The following is a 17737-nucleotide window of genomic DNA, read 5'->3' as shown; positions in this document are numbered from 1 at the left end:
AAGAATTGGAGTAACGTACGATTGAAATTGACAGTGAAGTCTCACCGGAGACGAGGGTTTTAGAGGAGCGGGTAAGGTTTTTTTTTTTTTTCACAGGAGAAATAAAAGATTCCTCATCACTCTCCATTGAAATGATTTATCCGAATTATAGACACTCTAAGCCCCTTATTTTCTAATAGTTCCCATTATATCCCCGAATTATCTGAAATGTTCTCATTAACCCATACGTCCGCGATCAATTATGATACTTTTAATAGTTTTGGGGGTTTCTAAAGACAAAATACAAAGATGCGGGACTATTTCGAAGTATCTCAATTCATTTTAGCAGTTGTGAGGCTTCGTTGGATGAAGCATCGAGAAAATGATCGTACTTTCGTTTGGTTCCGCTTCGTCATCTTCGATCGCCGCCGTATTCTCCGCCGCGCTTCTTCTGTTCTACTTCTCTGATACTACTCTAGGAGCTCCTTGTCCCATCAATGGTAAGTTTCGCGGTTTTTTCTCCTCTACTCGTCATAAAATTGCTTCTAGTACTTATCACGACCTATATTGGAAATTGCAATTTCATCGATCTGTAGCTTTTAGACACTTAGAAATTCTGATGTTTTCTTATTCACTGTTGAGTGGTGAACTGAATCCTCTATGATATTGGTTCTTGACTGTTGAATGGTGGAATCTAGGCTTGCCAATCTTGAGGAACATTAGTGACCTTCCTCAGGATAGCTATGGAAGACCTGGTCTTTCTCACATGACTATTGCTGGTTCCGTATTACATGGAATGAAAGAGGTAATGAATGATCAAAGCCATTGCTGTTTTTTTAAACTATGTCCGTTAGTATCCACTCCTGTTTCCGTTTTGTTGTTTTTTTTTCCATTGTTGGAAACAGTAACACTGAATCGCGCAACTGATTTACAGGTGGAGATATGGCTTCAAACATTTGCACCAGGTTCAGAGACGCCAATTCACAGGCACTCCTGTGAAGAGGTTTTTCTTGTCCTGAAGGGTAATGGTACTCTGTATCTCGCTGAAACACATGGAAATTTCCCTGGGAAACCAATTGAATTTCCTATCTTTGCTAACAGTACTCTTCATATTCCCATTAATGATGCTCATCAGGTATGTCTTTCCACCTCCCACACATCATTTCAGATGATTTGGCTCTTTCCTTGAGTCTTAGACTTTGATATCCTAGTTTGTTTGACCTTTAATAGTCCACTGTCGAATGCACAGATGTTAACTTAACATAACATTTGATCAAATAAAAGCAACTCATTGTAATTTCCCTAAGACGGTTCAAGTGTATTAGATGTGCTGAATGTCTTATGTCACTATTAGAAGAACACCTTTGTCACAGACGAATATAGATCAGAGAAAGGTGGCTTTTTCTTATGCTAGAAACTCTATTAGGTTTATCATAGGGAAACTAGCTCACAATCATCTACTACGGTTCTTACAGGTCAAGAACACGGGTCACGAGGACCTGCAAGTGTTGGTTATTATATCTCGGCCGCCTATTAAAGTGTATGTAACATCTCCCAAAATTGGCTTATAGATAAATATTTTATGTTACTGTCCTTTTACTAATCATATGGACACTCGATTTTTTAAACAGCTTCACCTATGATGACTGGTTTATGCCACACACTGCTGCGAGGTTGAAGTTCCCTTACTATTGGGATGAGCAATGCCTTCAAGAATCGCAAAAAGACGAGCTTTAAAGCTATGATGTCCGAGGCCAAAACTTAGCACAATCTTTAGATAGTAAGATCATAGTTAAGGTTTTGTGACACTACACGTTGATGCTGGTAAATTGACAAGAAATTTACATGAATGATGTTACCAGCAAGTAATTGAATGTTCAGTCTTTGATATTCTCGAGTCAAGTGAGTCTTATTGGTCATGAAAATATGTAATTGTGCTCATCTTGATTGCGGTTGAAAAAAAAAAAAGAGTTTCACTTTTACATTTTCTTTCTAAATCCAATTGGCCAAATATGTAAACGCCTTGAAGCATTACATCTTGGTTATTGTTTGTAATTTTCGGAGTAATAATGATTTCACCAATCACATTGTGATTAACACAAAGGTATCACCCAAAAGATGGAAGTTGAAGACCTAACTTGGGACATGGAAGACGACTAGAGATCGAAATCATGTAAAGCTTTATGTGTCTTGATATATACACCTCTTCAAATAAATTGGTGATTCAACCGTTTGTTTTGTTTTGTCCCTTGTACTCTGTGATGACTGATGAGACTCCATGTGTGAAAGTTATCAGTGCCACTCTAGTAGTGGCAGAATTGGTTCAAATACTTGTTTTAAAGTCTCATTACTTCAATTTCACTATTGGGCCTTTTTATTAGGCTTTGGCCTACACAAATGATAAATTCATGAATCTAAACTAATGTAAGAGTCTTTTGTCCCACATCGGTCACTCTAAACATTTTGTGTTTGTTTATATATGACACAAAATGAAGTGTATACCGTCGAGCTAAGTAACGAGAGCTTGTAACCCAAGTGGGGACTATAAGATGGTGGAACACTGGTTCGGTTCCTCAGGTCGGTTCTGGTGTCGGCATGTTTCTGAGCTGCCCAGTCCAAGCTGTGAGTAGTCCGTGTGGGTTGAGCGAAGGCTTGGCTCAGGCGGGTTCTAAAGTCGGAGGGCAATGCGTGAGGCTGGCTTCACAGAGCAGCGATTACTTCTCGCTTACAGCAGTGGACGGATTACAGCTCAGCGCCGCCCAGAGCCACTATGACCTCGTGGTTCGACCTCAGCTGAACCACCATTTTTTATTCCCCTCTTTTGTAATTTACATCGTTTTTAGCCTAGTCACATAAAAACTAAGCTTTTTGTTTTGAGCTTGTCTAGGGATCATGCGTTAAGAGGGATTTGAGGGAACACACAAACTCAGTTTGTGCAATGACCAAAGCTATGAAACAGACACCAAATCAAGAGACTTTAAGAAAGAGGAGACTGCAGAGAGCTGAACCTTCAATAGGTTATACAATGTACCATATCCATTTTTTCTATGTATGGAAATACAATTTTTGCCACCCCAAGAATTGTGAATTAAGAGTCAAGGTTAAAAGAGCCACGAGTAAGATGTGTAGGGAGGATCTGAATTGTATCTTCGTGATCAACACCAACCACCCAGAATGAGAGATTCTCGTTCAATACTCTGTTTTTGTGTATAAGAAAATAACCTTCTTCCGGCAGAATCAACTCACCCCTCTCTTCAATCTTAATCAACTCGTTCCTCAGTTCTTTCACGTCATCGTTCATCTTCACACTCACAGCCACCGGAATCTCCTTGGCAGCTTTACTCTCACCTGAATACGGCGAAACGTATACAACAATCCTCTTGTTCCGGATCCTCTCCTTCACAGACGAATCTTGAATGTTAGTGATCATCTCTTCGACTGAGTTTGACGATGGAGATTGCTCGGTTTGAGGCACTTGAGTCGGCACAGTCGAATCTTGATAAGGGTCGATGACATTTTCTGTTGTGTTTGGCAGTGGAGATTGATCGTTTTGAACCGTCACAGTCGTTAAATCTTGATCATGACCGTCGATGATCTGTTCTTCTGTTGAGTTTGACGGTGGAGGAGATTGCTCGGTTTGGTTGTGGTCAGGAGAAACGAAGAGTTGGAGACGAGATTCGTGGACGATCTGGCATTGTTCGATGTCAAGATCGTCTTGAAGAACCATGCCGTCGAAGAGAAGGGTTTGTTTGGAAACAAGGATACGTTGAGACTTCTCGATCTTTTGTTTGACCTCTGACAGTGTATCTTTGTGATCCACTTCAATCTCGAACAATGAGCCACTCTGAGTCTCAACGAACAGCTTCATAACTATATCAATGGTGTCAAATCAATGAAGGAGACTGTTGAAGAAGAGAAATAGAGAAAGAAACTGATGACTTGTAAAGAAAGTTTCCTCAGGAATCGGTTTTTATATTCACGAGTATCATCAAATCGATGAGAATCTTAACCGTTGATAGCTATCTTTTTACCAATTTACTAAAATGATCCAACGGTATCAAATTAAATCACAATACTTAATTCAGTTTTGGTACTCCTAAACAAGTTTATGAATCAAGACTAGGATTTTACTGTGTGATGAGATTTCTAATCTTGATCTGGGTAAATACTAGAGAATAACTAGTTTTTATGGTTTAGGTCATAGATGGGAAGTTACAGTGGAACATATAGAGAAGGTGAAATGGTATGCTCCTCGGATTCGCCATTTTGTAGCCGATGTGAGATGCAGATGATGATGATGAGGACAAGAGTGCAAAGAGACTTCCCATTGTATTGTTTAACTTGTATGATCTCAACTGTGATAATTAGTTTTTCACCATTTGAGAACATTGACTTGCTCTGTACCAATCCAGAAAAAGTTAGACGAGTTTTATATTATTGGTTTCCAAACTCAGTAGGAAGTTTGTTTTTTTATCAAATAGTTTACATGTCTGTTTTGAGTGATTCTGATACACATGGACCATAACGTAAAACTTGTCAAGCTCACTACAGAGAATCCAAAACTAGTCTATGTCAATAACATCTGCAGTATAATAACATAGTTGATGTCAAAATACATGGTAGAAGGTGTTGTAAGCTTGCAATAACTTGAGGATAAAGCCAAAGTATATTTAGGAGAATCTAAATATACATGAGATAAGGATTGATATGTTTTGGGAGAATCTAAAATATATTTGGTTGTACTAATCCTATTGGGTTTTGGGTTTTAGTGTTTTTCTTCTATATAAGGAGGTGCTAGTGTGTAGCACAACTTATGAGTTTTTGAGCTTAAGGTTTTGAGCTATTTTCCTTAAGATTAATAAGAGAGTAATTCTTATTAAAGCACTTGTGTTCTGTTCTTGGTTCTACACGTGGTATCAGAGCAAGAAACAATGGCGGGAGAAGATGTGAAATCGTTGACAGAAGGTGGAGAAGATAAGACTTTGGTAACAAGAAAAGATGACAACCTCGGTTCATCTGAAGGAGGAGGATCCTCGTCGATCAAGTGCCCTATGCTGAGCTCAAGCAATTACACAGTATGGGCTATGAAGATGAAGATTTGTCTCAGAGTTCACAAATCTTGGGAAGTTATTGAGAAGGGAAACATTGATGAGACTAAAAACGATTTAGCTATTGCTTTGATTGTTCAGTCTATTCCCGACTCTCTTACCCTCCAGATTGGTGCTCAGGAAACAGCAAAGGAGATGTGGGAAGCTATACGATCAAGACACATAGGAGCTGATATGGTGAAAGAAGCGAGGCTACAGACGCTGATGGCAGAGTTTGATCGTCTAAGGATGAGAGAAACTGAGAAGATCGACGAGTTTGTTGAAAAACATTCTGCAATTTCAACAAAATCTGCAGCTTTAGGCAAGGAGTTAGCAGAACCCGTGCTTGTTAAGAAGTTTATGTCGAGTCTCCCTCGAAAGAAGTTCATCTACATAGTGGCTTCTCTTGAGCAAGTGCTCGACTTAAACAAGACAAGTTTCGAGAACATAGTAGGACGCCTAAAAGCCTATGAAGAAAGGATTGGAGAAGAGGAAGCAGACCATGATGATGATCAGGGCAAACTTATGTTTGTCAATACAAACCCGTTTGGAGGATACAGAGGAAGGGGACGAGGAGGTCGTTCTTCCAGAGGTAGAGGACGCGGCAGGTTCGGTTTTCAACAGAAGGACAAAGAACAAGATCTGTCTCATATTACTTGCTTTCGCTGTGATAAGCAAGGTCATTATGCCTTGGATTGTCCAGATAGGCTACTCAAGCTTCAAGAGATAGTGGAGAAAAAGGATGAAGAAACTCATATAGCTGATGAGTTGATGATGAATGAAGTAGTCTATTTGCAGGAAGACAAGGTGAAACCGAGTAATTTTGAAGCTGCTATTGATACTGACAATATATAGTACCTTGACAATGGAGCAAGTAACCACATGAGTGGAAACATAAGGTTTTTCTATGAGCTCAGTGAGGATGTTACAGGAAAAGTTCGGTTCGGAGATGATTCTCGGGTTGACATTAAAGGTAAGGGATCCATAAGGTTCTTGCTTGAGAATGGTGAGAAGAAAGCTTTGCATAACATATACTACATACCCGATTTGAGAAGCAATATAGTGAGTCTAGGCCAAGCCACTGAAGCAGGTTGTGAGGTGCGAATGTTGGATGATAAGTTGATGCTCTATGATCGAACAGGTAAGCTTATTGTAAGAACAACAAGGTCCAAGAATCGACTTTACAAAGTGGTGATGGAAGTTGAGAGTGTTGAATGTCTTCATCTGGTTTCAGTAAACTCACCATCGAGTACATGGCATGCTCGATTGGGTCATATCAACACAGACACGATGAAGCTGATGATCAACAGAGAGTTAGTTACTGGCATACCGAATATTAAAGTTGACAGACAAACATGTATGTCATGTCTACTCGGTAAGCAAGCAAGGGATCCTTTCCCGAAGGCATCTTCGTATAGAGCTAAGCAGACTCTGGAACTCATACATGGTGACCTCTGTGGGCCTATCACACCATGTACGCTAGCTCAGAAAAGGTATATCTTCGTGTTAATAGATGACTATTCACGCTACATGTGGACAGTTCTGTTGAAAGAGAAGAGCGAAGCATTGGATAAGTTCAAGAAATTCAAAAGAATAGCAGAACAAGAGACTAAATGTGTGATCAAGGCGTTCAGAACCGATAGGGGTGGTGAGTTCACATCAACTGAGTTCAACTCTTTTTGTGAGCAAAACGGAATTATTCGGCAATTGACAGCTCCGTATTCACCTCAACAAAACGGAGTTGTTGAGAGGAGAAACATAACTCTCTTAAGGATGTCAAGAAGTGTTTTGAAACATATGAACTTACCAAATTATCTGTGGGGAGAAGCTGTAAGGCACTCAACTTACCTCATCAACAGAATTGCCACCAGGTCATTGATAGATAAGACCCCGTATGAGATGCTGAAAGGCGTGAAACCAAATCTTGATCACTTAAGAACCTTTGGTTGCATCGTGTTTGCAAAAACAGAGTCAGTGGGAAGAAGAAAGCTGGACGACAGGTCGAGAATGTTGGTAAATCTGGGAACTGAACCAGGCTCAAAAGCCTACCGTTTACTTGATCCGTCAAGTAAGAGGATCATTGTGAGCAGGGACGTACGTTTTGATGAAAGCAAAGGTTGGGACTGGACAAAAGCTGAAACAGAGAAACATGAGGATTCTGCAGAACTCTTTGTTAAGTTCGGTGAATATGGGAACAGAGGAGTTCGATTTTTAGATCAAGCTAGCGAAGAAGAAGATGGTAAGAATGATCAAACATTCGCAGAAACAGAACAGTCTCATGATCTTGATGAAGACGACCATAGCGATGAATCGAATGATGAGGACAATGTTCAACTGTAGTCGAACACGAAGCAAGGAAGACCTTCAAGAATTAAGTCACAGCCGAGGTATTTGTCTGATTATGTCACGCATGATGAAGAACTTGATCGTCTTCTTCTGTCCATTAATGAAGAGCCCTGGGACTTCGCAGAAGCCTCTGTTTCAGATGTTTGGATAAAAGCGTGTGAGGATGAACTCAGGTCGATTGAGAAGAACAATACCTGGAACCTAGTTGAGCTACCTTCTGGAGTAAAACCTATTGGACTAAAATAGGTTTTCAAGATAAAGAGGAACTCCGATGGCAGCATAAACAAGTATAAAGCAAGATTAGTTGCTAAGGGGTATGTTCAAAAACATGGAATTGACTATGATGAAGTCTTCGCTCCTGTGGCTCGAATGGAAACAATCAGGTTCATCATTGCTTACTCAGCCTCAAACGGATGGAAGATACATCATTTAGATGTAAAGACGGCGTTCTTGTATGGTGATCTTAAGGAGCGAGTGTTTGTTCATCAACCGGAAGGTTTTGTGATCAAGGGAAGTGAAAGAAAGGTTTACAGGTTGCATAAAGCTCTCTATGGCCTGAAACAAGCACCAAGAGCATGGAATGATAAGCTGAACAAAACTCTGATTGAAATGAGGTTCCAGAGATGCTCTAAGGAGCCTTCTTTGTACTATAAGAAGATGAAAGATGAGCTTCTGTTGGTTGCAGTATATGTGGATGACCTGCTTGTCACTGGTTCTTCTCAAGCATCGATTCTCGAGTTTAAGAAAGCAATGGCTGAGAAATTCGAAATGAGTGATCTCGGATTGCTTACATTTTATCTAGGGATTGAAGTAAGACAGCTTGAAGAAGGAATTGTTTTAAAGCAAGAGAGATATGCTCGTAGGATTTTGGAGGAAACTGGAATGGGAGAGTGCAATCCTACTCATATACCGATGGATATGAACTTGAAGCTGTCTAAATCACAAGGAGAACTAGCTATTGAAGAACAAAAATATCGAAGAAGCATAGGCTGTTTGCGATATCTGATTCACACACGACCGGATCTTGCCTACAGTGTTGGTGTTCTGAGTAAGTATATGCAGGAGCCTAAGGTTTCGCATGGAGCAAGCTTGAAACAGGTTCTTAGGTATCTTCAAGGAACAAGCTCTTTTGGTCTGTTTTACAAACGCACTAATGAGGTACGGCTTGTGGGTTACAGTGATAGTTCTTATAATGTTGATGTTGATGATGGAAAGAGCACCACAGGTCATATGTTTTATCTTGGTGAGTCACCTATTACCTGGTGTTCACAAAAGCAAGAGATTGTTGCCTTGTCCTCTTGTGAAGCAGAATTTATGGCAGCTACGGAAGCAGCCAAACAAGCAATCTGGCTTCAAGAACTACTCGATGAGGTAACTGGACATAGAAGTGAGAAAGTGGTCATTCGGGTCGACAACAAATCAACTATTGCACTTACCAAGAACCCTGTGTTTCACGGCCGCAGCAAGCACATACACACTCGGTTCCACTTCATACGAGAATGTGTCGAGAATGAGCAGGTCAGTGTTGAGCATGTTCCTGGCAGTCTACAGAGAGCGGACGTTCTGACCAAAGCTTTAGGAAGGATGAAGTTTAAAGAGATGAGAGCACTTATGGGAGTGTATGAGTTGAGTGAAGATGATGATTCCAAGCTTAGGGGGGAAAATGTTGTAAGCTTGCAATAACTTGAGGATAAAGCCAAAGTATATTTAGGAGAATCTAAATATACATGAGATAAAGATTGATATGTTTTGGGAGAATCTAAAATATATTTGGTTGTACTAATCCTATTGGGTTTTGGGTTTTAGTGTTTTTCTTCTATATAAGGAGGTGCTAGTGTGTAGCACAACTTATGAGTTTTTGAGCTTAAGGTTTTGAAATATTTTCCTTAAGATTAATAAGAGAGTAATTCTTATTAAAGCACTTGTGTTCTGTTCTTGGTTCTACAGAAGGATGATCCTTGATCAACAATAAACAACACAAAGAGGAAGAGAAAAAAACAGAATTTTAAGAACACCAAGCAACCTTCTTAGTCTGGAACCGGAATCAGACTTGGAACGAACACATAGCTACAAATAAACGGGTCACGGTAGTGAGATCCATGTCGTCCTGTCTCGATTTGTTTTCTGATCCCACCTTGATCAATTTGGTAAAAAGTGATGCAAGCAAACCACTTATCATCATCTTCCTTGGCATATCCTTCGCACCATACCATGATAATATTGTGATTTCCAATGGAGTATCCCGGACAAGCCATATCAGTATGGTACTGTAACAACGGAAGCTGAGGGATAGTGACATTAAAATATTTGGTAAACGAAACAACTCCATCACTCAACTTGTTTGTCACCCACACCTCAATCTCAGTTGATACTTCTTCGTCACCATGTTGTACATCTTGTAGAAATAAAGAGAGCCTATCTCCACTGAAACAGCCTAATCGTTTAGTCTCCCGGGTACGAGGACAAACACATACGTTCTTGAACGTTTCCATGGTGAAATCAAAACTTAGAATAAACTCTTGCTTTTGATTATATGCAGGATCAGTAACCCAATACATATTACCCTTCACTGGCACACCTTTGCACGTAGGATCAACACACCAATCGAACTTAGCATCAAGAGTTCTCCACGAATCAGACTTGAATTCATATATCTCACACTCCTCTGGATCATCAAAAGACACAGGACCAGAAAACCTCAAGATCTTGTAGTTGTGGCGACACGTATTGTCGTATCCAATCCCAAAGTAATCAGTTTCAGAGTAACAGACCAACGGTTCGATCCATTTGATATTCCTCGTTACCGGATTCCAAACTGCGAGATTGGCGTCTGTTTCTCGTGCGTAACTCGAGTCACTACACAAACACAGCATGAGTCCATCACAGTGAACCATAGAATCAAACGAATATGGAAAGCGAAACACGTCTGGGACTGGTGAATCTTTATGGATTCCGGTCACCGGATCCATGATTTGAACCGTCTGACCATCATCGATCCTTAAGAAACGTTCGGGAGAGCGATCCAAGTGATTGTACATGAATCTCTTGTCGGTGATGAGATCGTACCATTGCTTGCACGTCGACTTGAATCGGTTCAAAGACTCAGCAGGAGTCCTGACTAGTATTTCTTCTATTAGCTCAAATGGCAAAAACCGCAACAAACGCTTCGAAGAAGCCATGGTTTCTTGAATTGAAACAGAGAGATGTGGTTTCTTGATTGATAAGGTTTCTTAGTTAGGTTTAAAATGTTGAGCGGTTCAGATTTAATAAAAAATATTTTGATATGTATAAAGAAATTTTGACAAAAGAAGGAAACTATATAATATTAAGTAATCAAATGTGTACCGGTTTAGAAACATCTCATACTCACCAATCCCAGACGTGTTTTCATGATCCATATCTGAGTGCTTCTATGGTTCATTAATATTGTGATGGACTCATGCTTTGTATCTCATACTCACCAATCCCAGACTTGTTTCTCGGGAAAACGAGTCATAACACATACAAAGCATGTACAAAGCAACATCTTATATAATATGAGAAGGTTTTTCTCAACTTTTGCTAAGGAGATGACATTTGGCATATTATTTATCTAACACCTGTCTTATTTTGTTGTTTGAACCTAATTAACTAAACTCATTTGTACTTTGGATCTAAATAACTATTGGCCCATAAAACAAACAAAAAAAAATTCAACATTTCTTTTTTCCCTTCTTCAATAAGAACCAATTGTAGGCCCTTTCTGATCTAAAACCACAATTTATCAATTTCTGGTTTCATCCTAGGAAAGAACTGATGATAGTTTATTTTGAAGTGATAAATATGAGTTTCAATCTTATTTATGATTCAGGGGCAACAACAGATTCTAAATTATGCATAAATTTTACTTCTGGATTTCAATCTTATAAAGGATTCATAGGCAAGAAAGAATTCTAGATCATGTTAGATTGTGGGATGTTTAAGTGTTCTCAAAATTCTCTTATCAATTCATAAATTTTTGGCTCAAAGTTTAAATTTTGGGTTTCCATTCTTGCTTAGTTTATGCCTTTAATCTTATACAATCTAATGGTGGGATGTTTCGTAAGTAATTTGATAATTACCTACTTATTTATTCCTCATTAGATCTTACCAATTCTTTTTCCATAAAATTAGAATTCATTCCGTTTTCCATAAATTAGAATTCAATCCCTAATTACTCTTTTTGTAACACAAATTTTCAGTCACTATTATTTAATTTCAGTCATTAGGTTCTTATGTAGAATTCTATTATTTTTATATATTTTTCCAAATTTTAATAGGTATTCTTCAGTAGTTTGAATTTTTTTTTTGCAGGTTATCATGTTTCTTATTCGCATTAATACTACAAAAAAAAAATTATGTGAAAATGTTTGACAAATGTATTTATTGATCAGAGTGTTTATGTATGTTTGAAAATGTTTGACAATTTTGGATGCCATACGTCAATGTTTTTAAAAAAAATCTTTTTTATTATTGTAAGTAAAATTATAAAAAATATAATTAGTAAAATTGAAACCAAAAAAATATAGATAACCATTGGAAATGGTGTAAGCTTCTTTCAGCATAATGACGGATGGAGTAAGGGTTACAGGAAAATAGACATGAGGTATGATTGGTAACTCAAACAATACCAATGCGATATAAAAGTAGTTTTGCTTTTGTACAAAACATAAACTTAGAAATATATTGTAGCTGAAGATCAGAGGACTTAAGAGGAGAAATCTAAGGGACTTACAACTATGTTATTATGAGTGAATGTTCAAAGCCAAAGAGATTGTGCTTTAGGAATCAAGCATTAGGCTCATCTTCATCACTTAAGACTTCCAACTATAGTTTGAAAGTTAAAAAAACTACATTACAAAACAATGCAAAAACCTTAAATCATGACTATCATAAAACATAATCCTTTGAAAGAGGCTAATAAATATTGACAAGACTCTAATACAAAAAAAAAAAAAACATTGACATGGCTTTTTAAACGATTTCTTCAAATAGTCATAGATAAATTAATATGTTAATCATCATACTGCAAGACATCATGTTTTTTTAAAAAAACTTCATAAGAAAAAATGAAATAAAAAATACCATGGGAAATGATGGGAAAAGAAAGACATATGGTGAGTGATTGTTTTCTTCGTTATTAGTCATGTGAGCATTGAATCTTATATAATACACTAAACATTGTTTGGAGTTTGTAAGGAATTCCATTGACATATTATTCTGAGTAATCACATTCATGGCAATAAATACAGTTATAAAACATAGTAATTGTAATTAATTTGTTCATATGCATTATTGCAAAATGTGAACAAAAGAAAACGTCAACCGATAATGTCATAAAGGTAACTCATTGAGAGAAGTAAATGTAATCTAAATAAATTGAACAAATGAAATATCCCAAATTAAAAAATGTGTGTAGACAGTTTTAGTTAGATTAGCAATAATGTGTCTTTTTATTTAATTAAAATTGATAAAAATGACACATGTTAAAAAAATAGAGTGGTGCCAAATGACAATTTCTCACAACTCTACTTTATTATAGTTTAATATATAGTAAATATTGACATGTGAAACCGATAAAAATAGTTAAGTAATAAAGTTACGGTTGTGATAAAAAATAAGTGAAAATTTTAGAAATTGTAAAAACAAAATAGAATTAATATATTTTGTAAAATAGATCACTTTTTTTTAACAAAAATAAACTATAGAGATTTTTACTATAAAATAACACTAAATTAAAAACAAAAAAATGATTAAAGATTTGGTAGACAAAAAGTAAAGAAATTTAAAAGGAACATTAGTGAGGAATTTACAAATCGTATAAATTAAATCAGACGAAATATATTCTTGTAAAACATTTTTTTTACTAAAATAAACTATATAGATTCTTGCTATGAAATAATATTAAAAGATCAAAAATAATTAAAGATTTGGTAGATGAAGATAAAAGAAATAAAAACTTTTCTAAATAAATAAATTTAACAGATCAAACTTCAATTTAATGTAAAGTTCATGTATCGCAAAAATAGAAAGCCAAATGTCGCATCGATAGGCAAAGTTGGAAAAAACCTTGTCATATTATATAAGATTTTGGGTTTCCATTCTTGCTTAGTTTATGCCTTTAATCTTATACAATCTAATGGTGGGATGTTTCGTAAGTAATTTGATAATTACCTACTTATTTATTCCTCATTAGATCTTACCAATTCTTTTTCCATAAAATTAGAATTCATTCCGTTTTCCATAAATTAGAATTCAATCCCTAATTACTCTTTTTGTAACACAAATTTTCAGTCACTATTATTTAATTTCAGTCATTAGGTTCTTATGTAGAATTCTATTATTTTTATATATTTTTCCAAATTTTAATAGGTATTCTTCAGTAGTTTGAATTTTTTTTTTGCAGGTTATCATGTTTCTTATTCGCATTAATACTACAAAAAAAAAATTATGTGAAAATGTTTGACAAATGTATTTATTGATCAGAGTGTTTATGTATGTTTGAAAATGTTTGACAATTTTGGATGCCATACGTCAATGTTTTTAAAAAAAATCTTTTTTATTATTGTAAGTAAAATTATAAAAATAGTAATATAAAAAAATTATTTTCATTATTTCCATATTGTAGTTTGTTTTGCTTGCTCACATTTTTCTATGTCTTTTTAATGTTTTCATTTTTATTTAAACATTTATAAAAAAAAAATATTATACTGCCTAATAACTCATTATTGTTTTCAAACTTTTCGAATATGGAATTTTTTTTATTAGAGTTTCACATTTTTTTTTCTAAGTTAAATTTCACTTTAAATCTCAATAACAACAAGTTTAATTAACATTAATCTAATGCTCATTCTCCAACAATTCAAAAGATGAAATAGGTTTTCACATAAACCTAATAAAATTTCATACGTAAGTTGGATATATCTACATGAATAGTATACTGTTTTCTTATACAAAATTGAAGTTCTAAATTTGTCGAAATTATTAAAAAAGACTAATAACTGAACTTATAATTTATTTTATCCTACATAGAAGACCTAAAACTTTTAACCTAAAATATGCACCAGAAAAATTGATACCCTAATCCTTGGCTTCACTTGCTTGGACTATAGGTCGGACCTTGAACCATGTTTTATTTTTACTTCAAATTGTCGTGTTTGTTGGTTGTGTTACTATTACTACATCATGAAAAAAATGAACTATCATGATTTAGTATGTTGAGCATGTTAGTTTTGTTCCTTTCTTATATTTTAGAATCTCTATTTTTTTTTCTTTTGGGCATTCATGTGGTAAAGCAGGCTTAAACTTTTTCGTATTGGATGATGCATATGAGTCTCTCCATTGTAAATTTAGTTTCTTATTAGTCTTCATCTTTAAGAAAAAAACGTATTTTAAACTATTATAAAAAAAAGAAAATTGTATGTTACTAAAAACCCATGTTGTTAAGCTTGTGATGCCTTTTTAGCTCATGGTACGATATGAGTTGCATATTTCTATACTATATATGATTAATTTGACTTCTATAGTTTTGAGTAGTATATACTCATGGTATATTGGTATCATATATTTTTAGGAATCTTAATATCAAATAGCACATTTTCAAAAAACCCCTTTTCTTATGTCACTTTTCAATAATACACTTTCATGTTGTTCATTTTTTAAAATACATATTTTCTATGTATAAAATGACTAAATTCTAAATTATAAACTCCAAATACTAAACCCTACTCCATTAAAATTGTATCCTAAATGTAAAATAGAGAATCCTAATCTAAAAAAAAAAATCTTAAAATTAATTTAACATATTGTAATCTTTGTAAAAGAGGACAAAAATAAAAATGTTGAAAAAATATATTTTTAAAAAACAGTATCTCAAAAATGGCATTTCTAACAAATTCTCATATTAGAAAGAAGCTCCTAAATTTCTCTATATTAAAACAATAATATTATATGATGAGAAACTCAATGGGTCTTTCAGAATGCACATGCTCTAATATGTATTGAAAATCAAAAGGGTGAAAAAACCATAAACACTCTACTATGCGTTAAAGTACTCTAATAGTATTATATATAAAAGGAAAATTCATGTAACATCAAACAAATGAACCCAAAAAAATTAATATGATCAGTATATTTTTAAAATCACAAAAATAACCATTACTGAATAAACAAATAAAAACTAATAATATTCAAATTACTAAAATTGAACAACAATGTAAGCTAAATCCGTTGACAAAAAAAAATGTAAGCTAAATCCGTGCGTAGCACGGAATGACTTCTAGTAATACATAATACACGTTTTTTTTTTTTTTTTGGTAGGGGATAATACATGCTTTATGTATTATGTTGCTTTGTCTGTGTTATGGATCATGCAACATAATACATAATACATGATTTATGTATTATGTATTATGTTGCTTTGTATGTGTTATGGATCATGCAACATAATACGTAATACATGCTTTATGTATCTCATGCTCTATCTCATACATGCACTCTTGTCCTTGTCAACATCATCATCTGCATCTCACATCGGCTACCATTTCACCTATATGTTCCACTGTAACAATTCCCATCTATGACCCAAACCATGAGAACCCAAAAATATATGTCCCAGATATTCTCTAGTATTTACCCAAATCAAGATTAGAAATCTCATCACGCAGTAAAATCCTAGTCTTGATTCAGAAACTGGTTTAGGAGTACCAAAACTAGTCTTTATCTTGTTTTGGACATCTCTCGGCTGGGTATTTTAAGCAATTAAGTATTGTGATTTTTTTGGTTTTAGTTTTTGAATAAAAGTAAGAAAATTTACTGTCTTTTTGTAATGCCAGATCATTAACTAATATCAAAACAACAAAAAAATGTCAATTAACAGACCATCCGAATGCACAAGAGCCTAAAGTGAAGCTTGATAGCTGATTTCGACAAGATGTAACTCTACAAGGACTAGTTTCTATTCTTTCACCTCATCATATTTTTTGTAATTTACATGCCATACCATATTGCAGAAAGCTGTAAACTTTGGACGAAGAAAGACAAATTAAAGGCTATAAGAAAAGAGGAGACCATGCACCACAAGGAGATCATGGTTAAACAGCTGTGCGGGAAATCTCAATTGTATCGCCCTCAGCAACACCGTACCAGAAGAATGTCATAGTTTCGGCCAATGGTTTCTGTTTGTGAACAAAGAAATACCCTTGGCGAGGCAGATCTAACTCACCCCTATTTTGCATCCCAACCAGCTCTTTCCTCAGTTCTTTAATTCTATCATTTGCGTTAACCTCCATTCGAATCTTTCTGGTCTCTTCAAATGGCTGCACGAATACTGTCAGCTTTATCGACGGGAACGGGATGATCTTGATCTTCTTCTTCACAGGAGAATCTGTAATGTTAATGATCTCCTTGACTGAGTCTGACGTTGAAGATTGCACAGGCGGCAAAGTATCTTGAACGCCAAGTAACTCTTCCATTTCACGTAACGATAGTGGTTCATTGTTGTTTTTCTTTAGGGTTATCTTAGACCAATCTTGACCAAGGAGCTCTTCAACTGAATCTGATGTCACTGGAGATTTCTCGGTTCGAACAGCTTCATTCCTGTTTCTGCTGCTCCCAACCGTCACAGGCGGCAAAACATCTTGACTACCAAGTAACTCTCCACTCAGATTTGACGGCAGTGATGATTCATTGGTGTCGCTCCTCACCATCACCGGCCAATCTTGATGACCGTGAATGATCTGTTGGGTTAAGTTTGACGGTGCTGGAGATTGCTGGGTTTGACGAAGAACTTGATCGTTGTTGTTGTGATTAGGGTTATAACGGTAAGAAGAGGAGAATAGTTCGAGACTAGATTTGTTGACGATCTTACATTGTGCAGCATTAAGGTGGTCTTGAAGAAGAAGCTTGCCTTTAAAGAAAAGGGTTTGTTTGGAAACAGGAATACCTAAATTCCTCTCTATCTTCTCTTTGATAGCTAACACTGTATCAAAGTTAAACACTTCGATAACGCAGACTTCATTACCATGATTCTTGACGGTCACCTTCATACTTGTATCAATGGTGTTTCAAGATCAATGCGTGAAGAAGAAAGTGAAGAGAGATAGAGAGAGAGAGAGAGAGAGAGAGTGTGCTGATTTGTAACGAAAACTTCTCCTCACAATTTGGTTTAGATATCATTTGATTCACGTATCAAATGGGTCAGGTTTGGGCCTGGCACAATTTCAACCTTGTTGGTTACTTGTTGTTTAAGTTAATCAAAGGCCTCGTTTTGAACAAAGTTGTTCTTATTTACAGAGAGCTGTGAGACG

At 35.8% G+C, this 17737-nt stretch overlaps 5 protein-coding genes and 1 non-coding gene across 6 annotated transcripts; 3 read left to right on the top strand and 3 right to left on the bottom strand.

Moving 5' to 3' along the window:
• The first annotated feature begins 95 nt into the window (after window positions 1-95).
• ABP1 (endoplasmic reticulum auxin binding protein 1) lies at window positions 96-1961 on the top strand. The gene is made up of 5 exons (XM_010432278.3): window positions 96-479; window positions 678-784; window positions 914-1114; window positions 1455-1519; window positions 1611-1961. The coding sequence occupies exons 1-5, from the start codon at window positions 362-364 to the stop codon at window positions 1714-1716; spliced, it is 597 nt and encodes a 198-aa protein (XP_010430580.2). The 5' UTR covers window positions 96-361; the 3' UTR covers window positions 1717-1961.
• A 521-nt stretch (window positions 1962-2482) lies between these two features.
• On the top strand, window positions 2483-2788 carry LOC147948116 (signal recognition particle RNA). The gene has a single exon (XR_015586482.1).
• A 279-nt stretch (window positions 2789-3067) lies between these two features.
• Window positions 3068-3847, bottom strand: LOC104747278 (ubiquitin domain-containing protein 7SL RNA1-like). The gene is made up of 2 exons (XM_087477196.1): window positions 3540-3847; window positions 3068-3449 (listed from the first exon to the last, which is right to left on the bottom strand). Exons 1-2 carry the CDS (start codon window positions 3845-3847, stop codon window positions 3068-3070), a joined length of 690 nt encoding a protein of 229 aa, XP_087333322.1.
• Window positions 3848-4910: 1063 nt separating this feature from the next.
• On the top strand, window positions 4911-5921 carry LOC147948115 (uncharacterized). The gene has a single exon (XM_087493208.1). It carries the CDS (start codon window positions 4911-4913, stop codon window positions 5919-5921), a length of 1011 nt encoding a protein of 336 aa, XP_087349334.1.
• A 3518-nt stretch (window positions 5922-9439) lies between these two features.
• Window positions 9440-10591, bottom strand: LOC104714799 (putative F-box only protein 15). Its single transcript, XM_010432266.1, has one exon. The coding sequence runs from the start codon at window positions 10589-10591 to the stop codon at window positions 9440-9442; it is 1152 nt and encodes a 383-aa protein (XP_010430568.1).
• A 5931-nt stretch (window positions 10592-16522) lies between these two features.
• Window positions 16523-17476, bottom strand: LOC104747263 (ubiquitin domain-containing protein 7SL RNA2-like). Its single transcript, XM_010468871.2, has one exon. The coding sequence runs from the start codon at window positions 17474-17476 to the stop codon at window positions 16523-16525; it is 954 nt and encodes a 317-aa protein (XP_010467173.2).
• Window positions 17477-17737: the final 261 nt, after the last annotated feature.

The sequence above is a fragment of the Camelina sativa genome, chromosome 2 (genome assembly GCF_030686135.1).
Source record: "Camelina sativa cultivar CO46 ecotype springtype chromosome 2, ASM3068613v1".
In the NCBI taxonomy this organism is placed as follows: Eukaryota; Viridiplantae; Streptophyta; class Magnoliopsida; order Brassicales; family Brassicaceae; genus Camelina; species Camelina sativa.
This window is presented reverse-complemented; position numbering and strand designations above follow the sequence as displayed.

Excerpts from the sequence above, each read along its gene's own strand:
- ABP1 (XM_010432278.3), top strand. The coding sequence starts at position 362 with ATGATCGTACTTTCGTTTGGTTCCGCTTCGTCATCTTCGATCGCCGCC. Across the intron at positions 785-913 it reads TATTACATGGAATGAAAGAG|GTGGAGATATGGCTTCAAAC; the intron begins GTAATGAATGAT and ends ACTGATTTACAG. Across the intron at positions 1,520-1,610 it reads TCTCGGCCGCCTATTAAAGT|CTTCACCTATGATGACTGGT; the intron begins GTATGTAACATC and ends TTTTTTAAACAG.
- LOC104747263 (XM_010468871.2), bottom strand. The coding sequence starts at position 17,476 with ATGAAGGTGACCGTCAAGAATCATGGTAATGAAGTCTGCGTTATCGAA.
- LOC104714799 (XM_010432266.1), bottom strand. The coding sequence starts at position 10,591 with ATGGCTTCTTCGAAGCGTTTGTTGCGGTTTTTGCCATTTGAGCTAATA.
- LOC147948115 (XM_087493208.1), top strand. The coding sequence starts at position 4,911 with ATGGCGGGAGAAGATGTGAAATCGTTGACAGAAGGTGGAGAAGATAAG.
- LOC104747278 (XM_087477196.1), bottom strand. The coding sequence starts at position 3,847 with ATGAAGCTGTTCGTTGAGACTCAGAGTGGCTCATTGTTCGAGATTGAA. Across the intron at positions 3,450-3,539 it reads GATCAAGATTTAACGACTGT|TCAAACCGAGCAATCTCCAT; the intron begins GACGGTTCAAAA and ends GACTCAAGTGCC.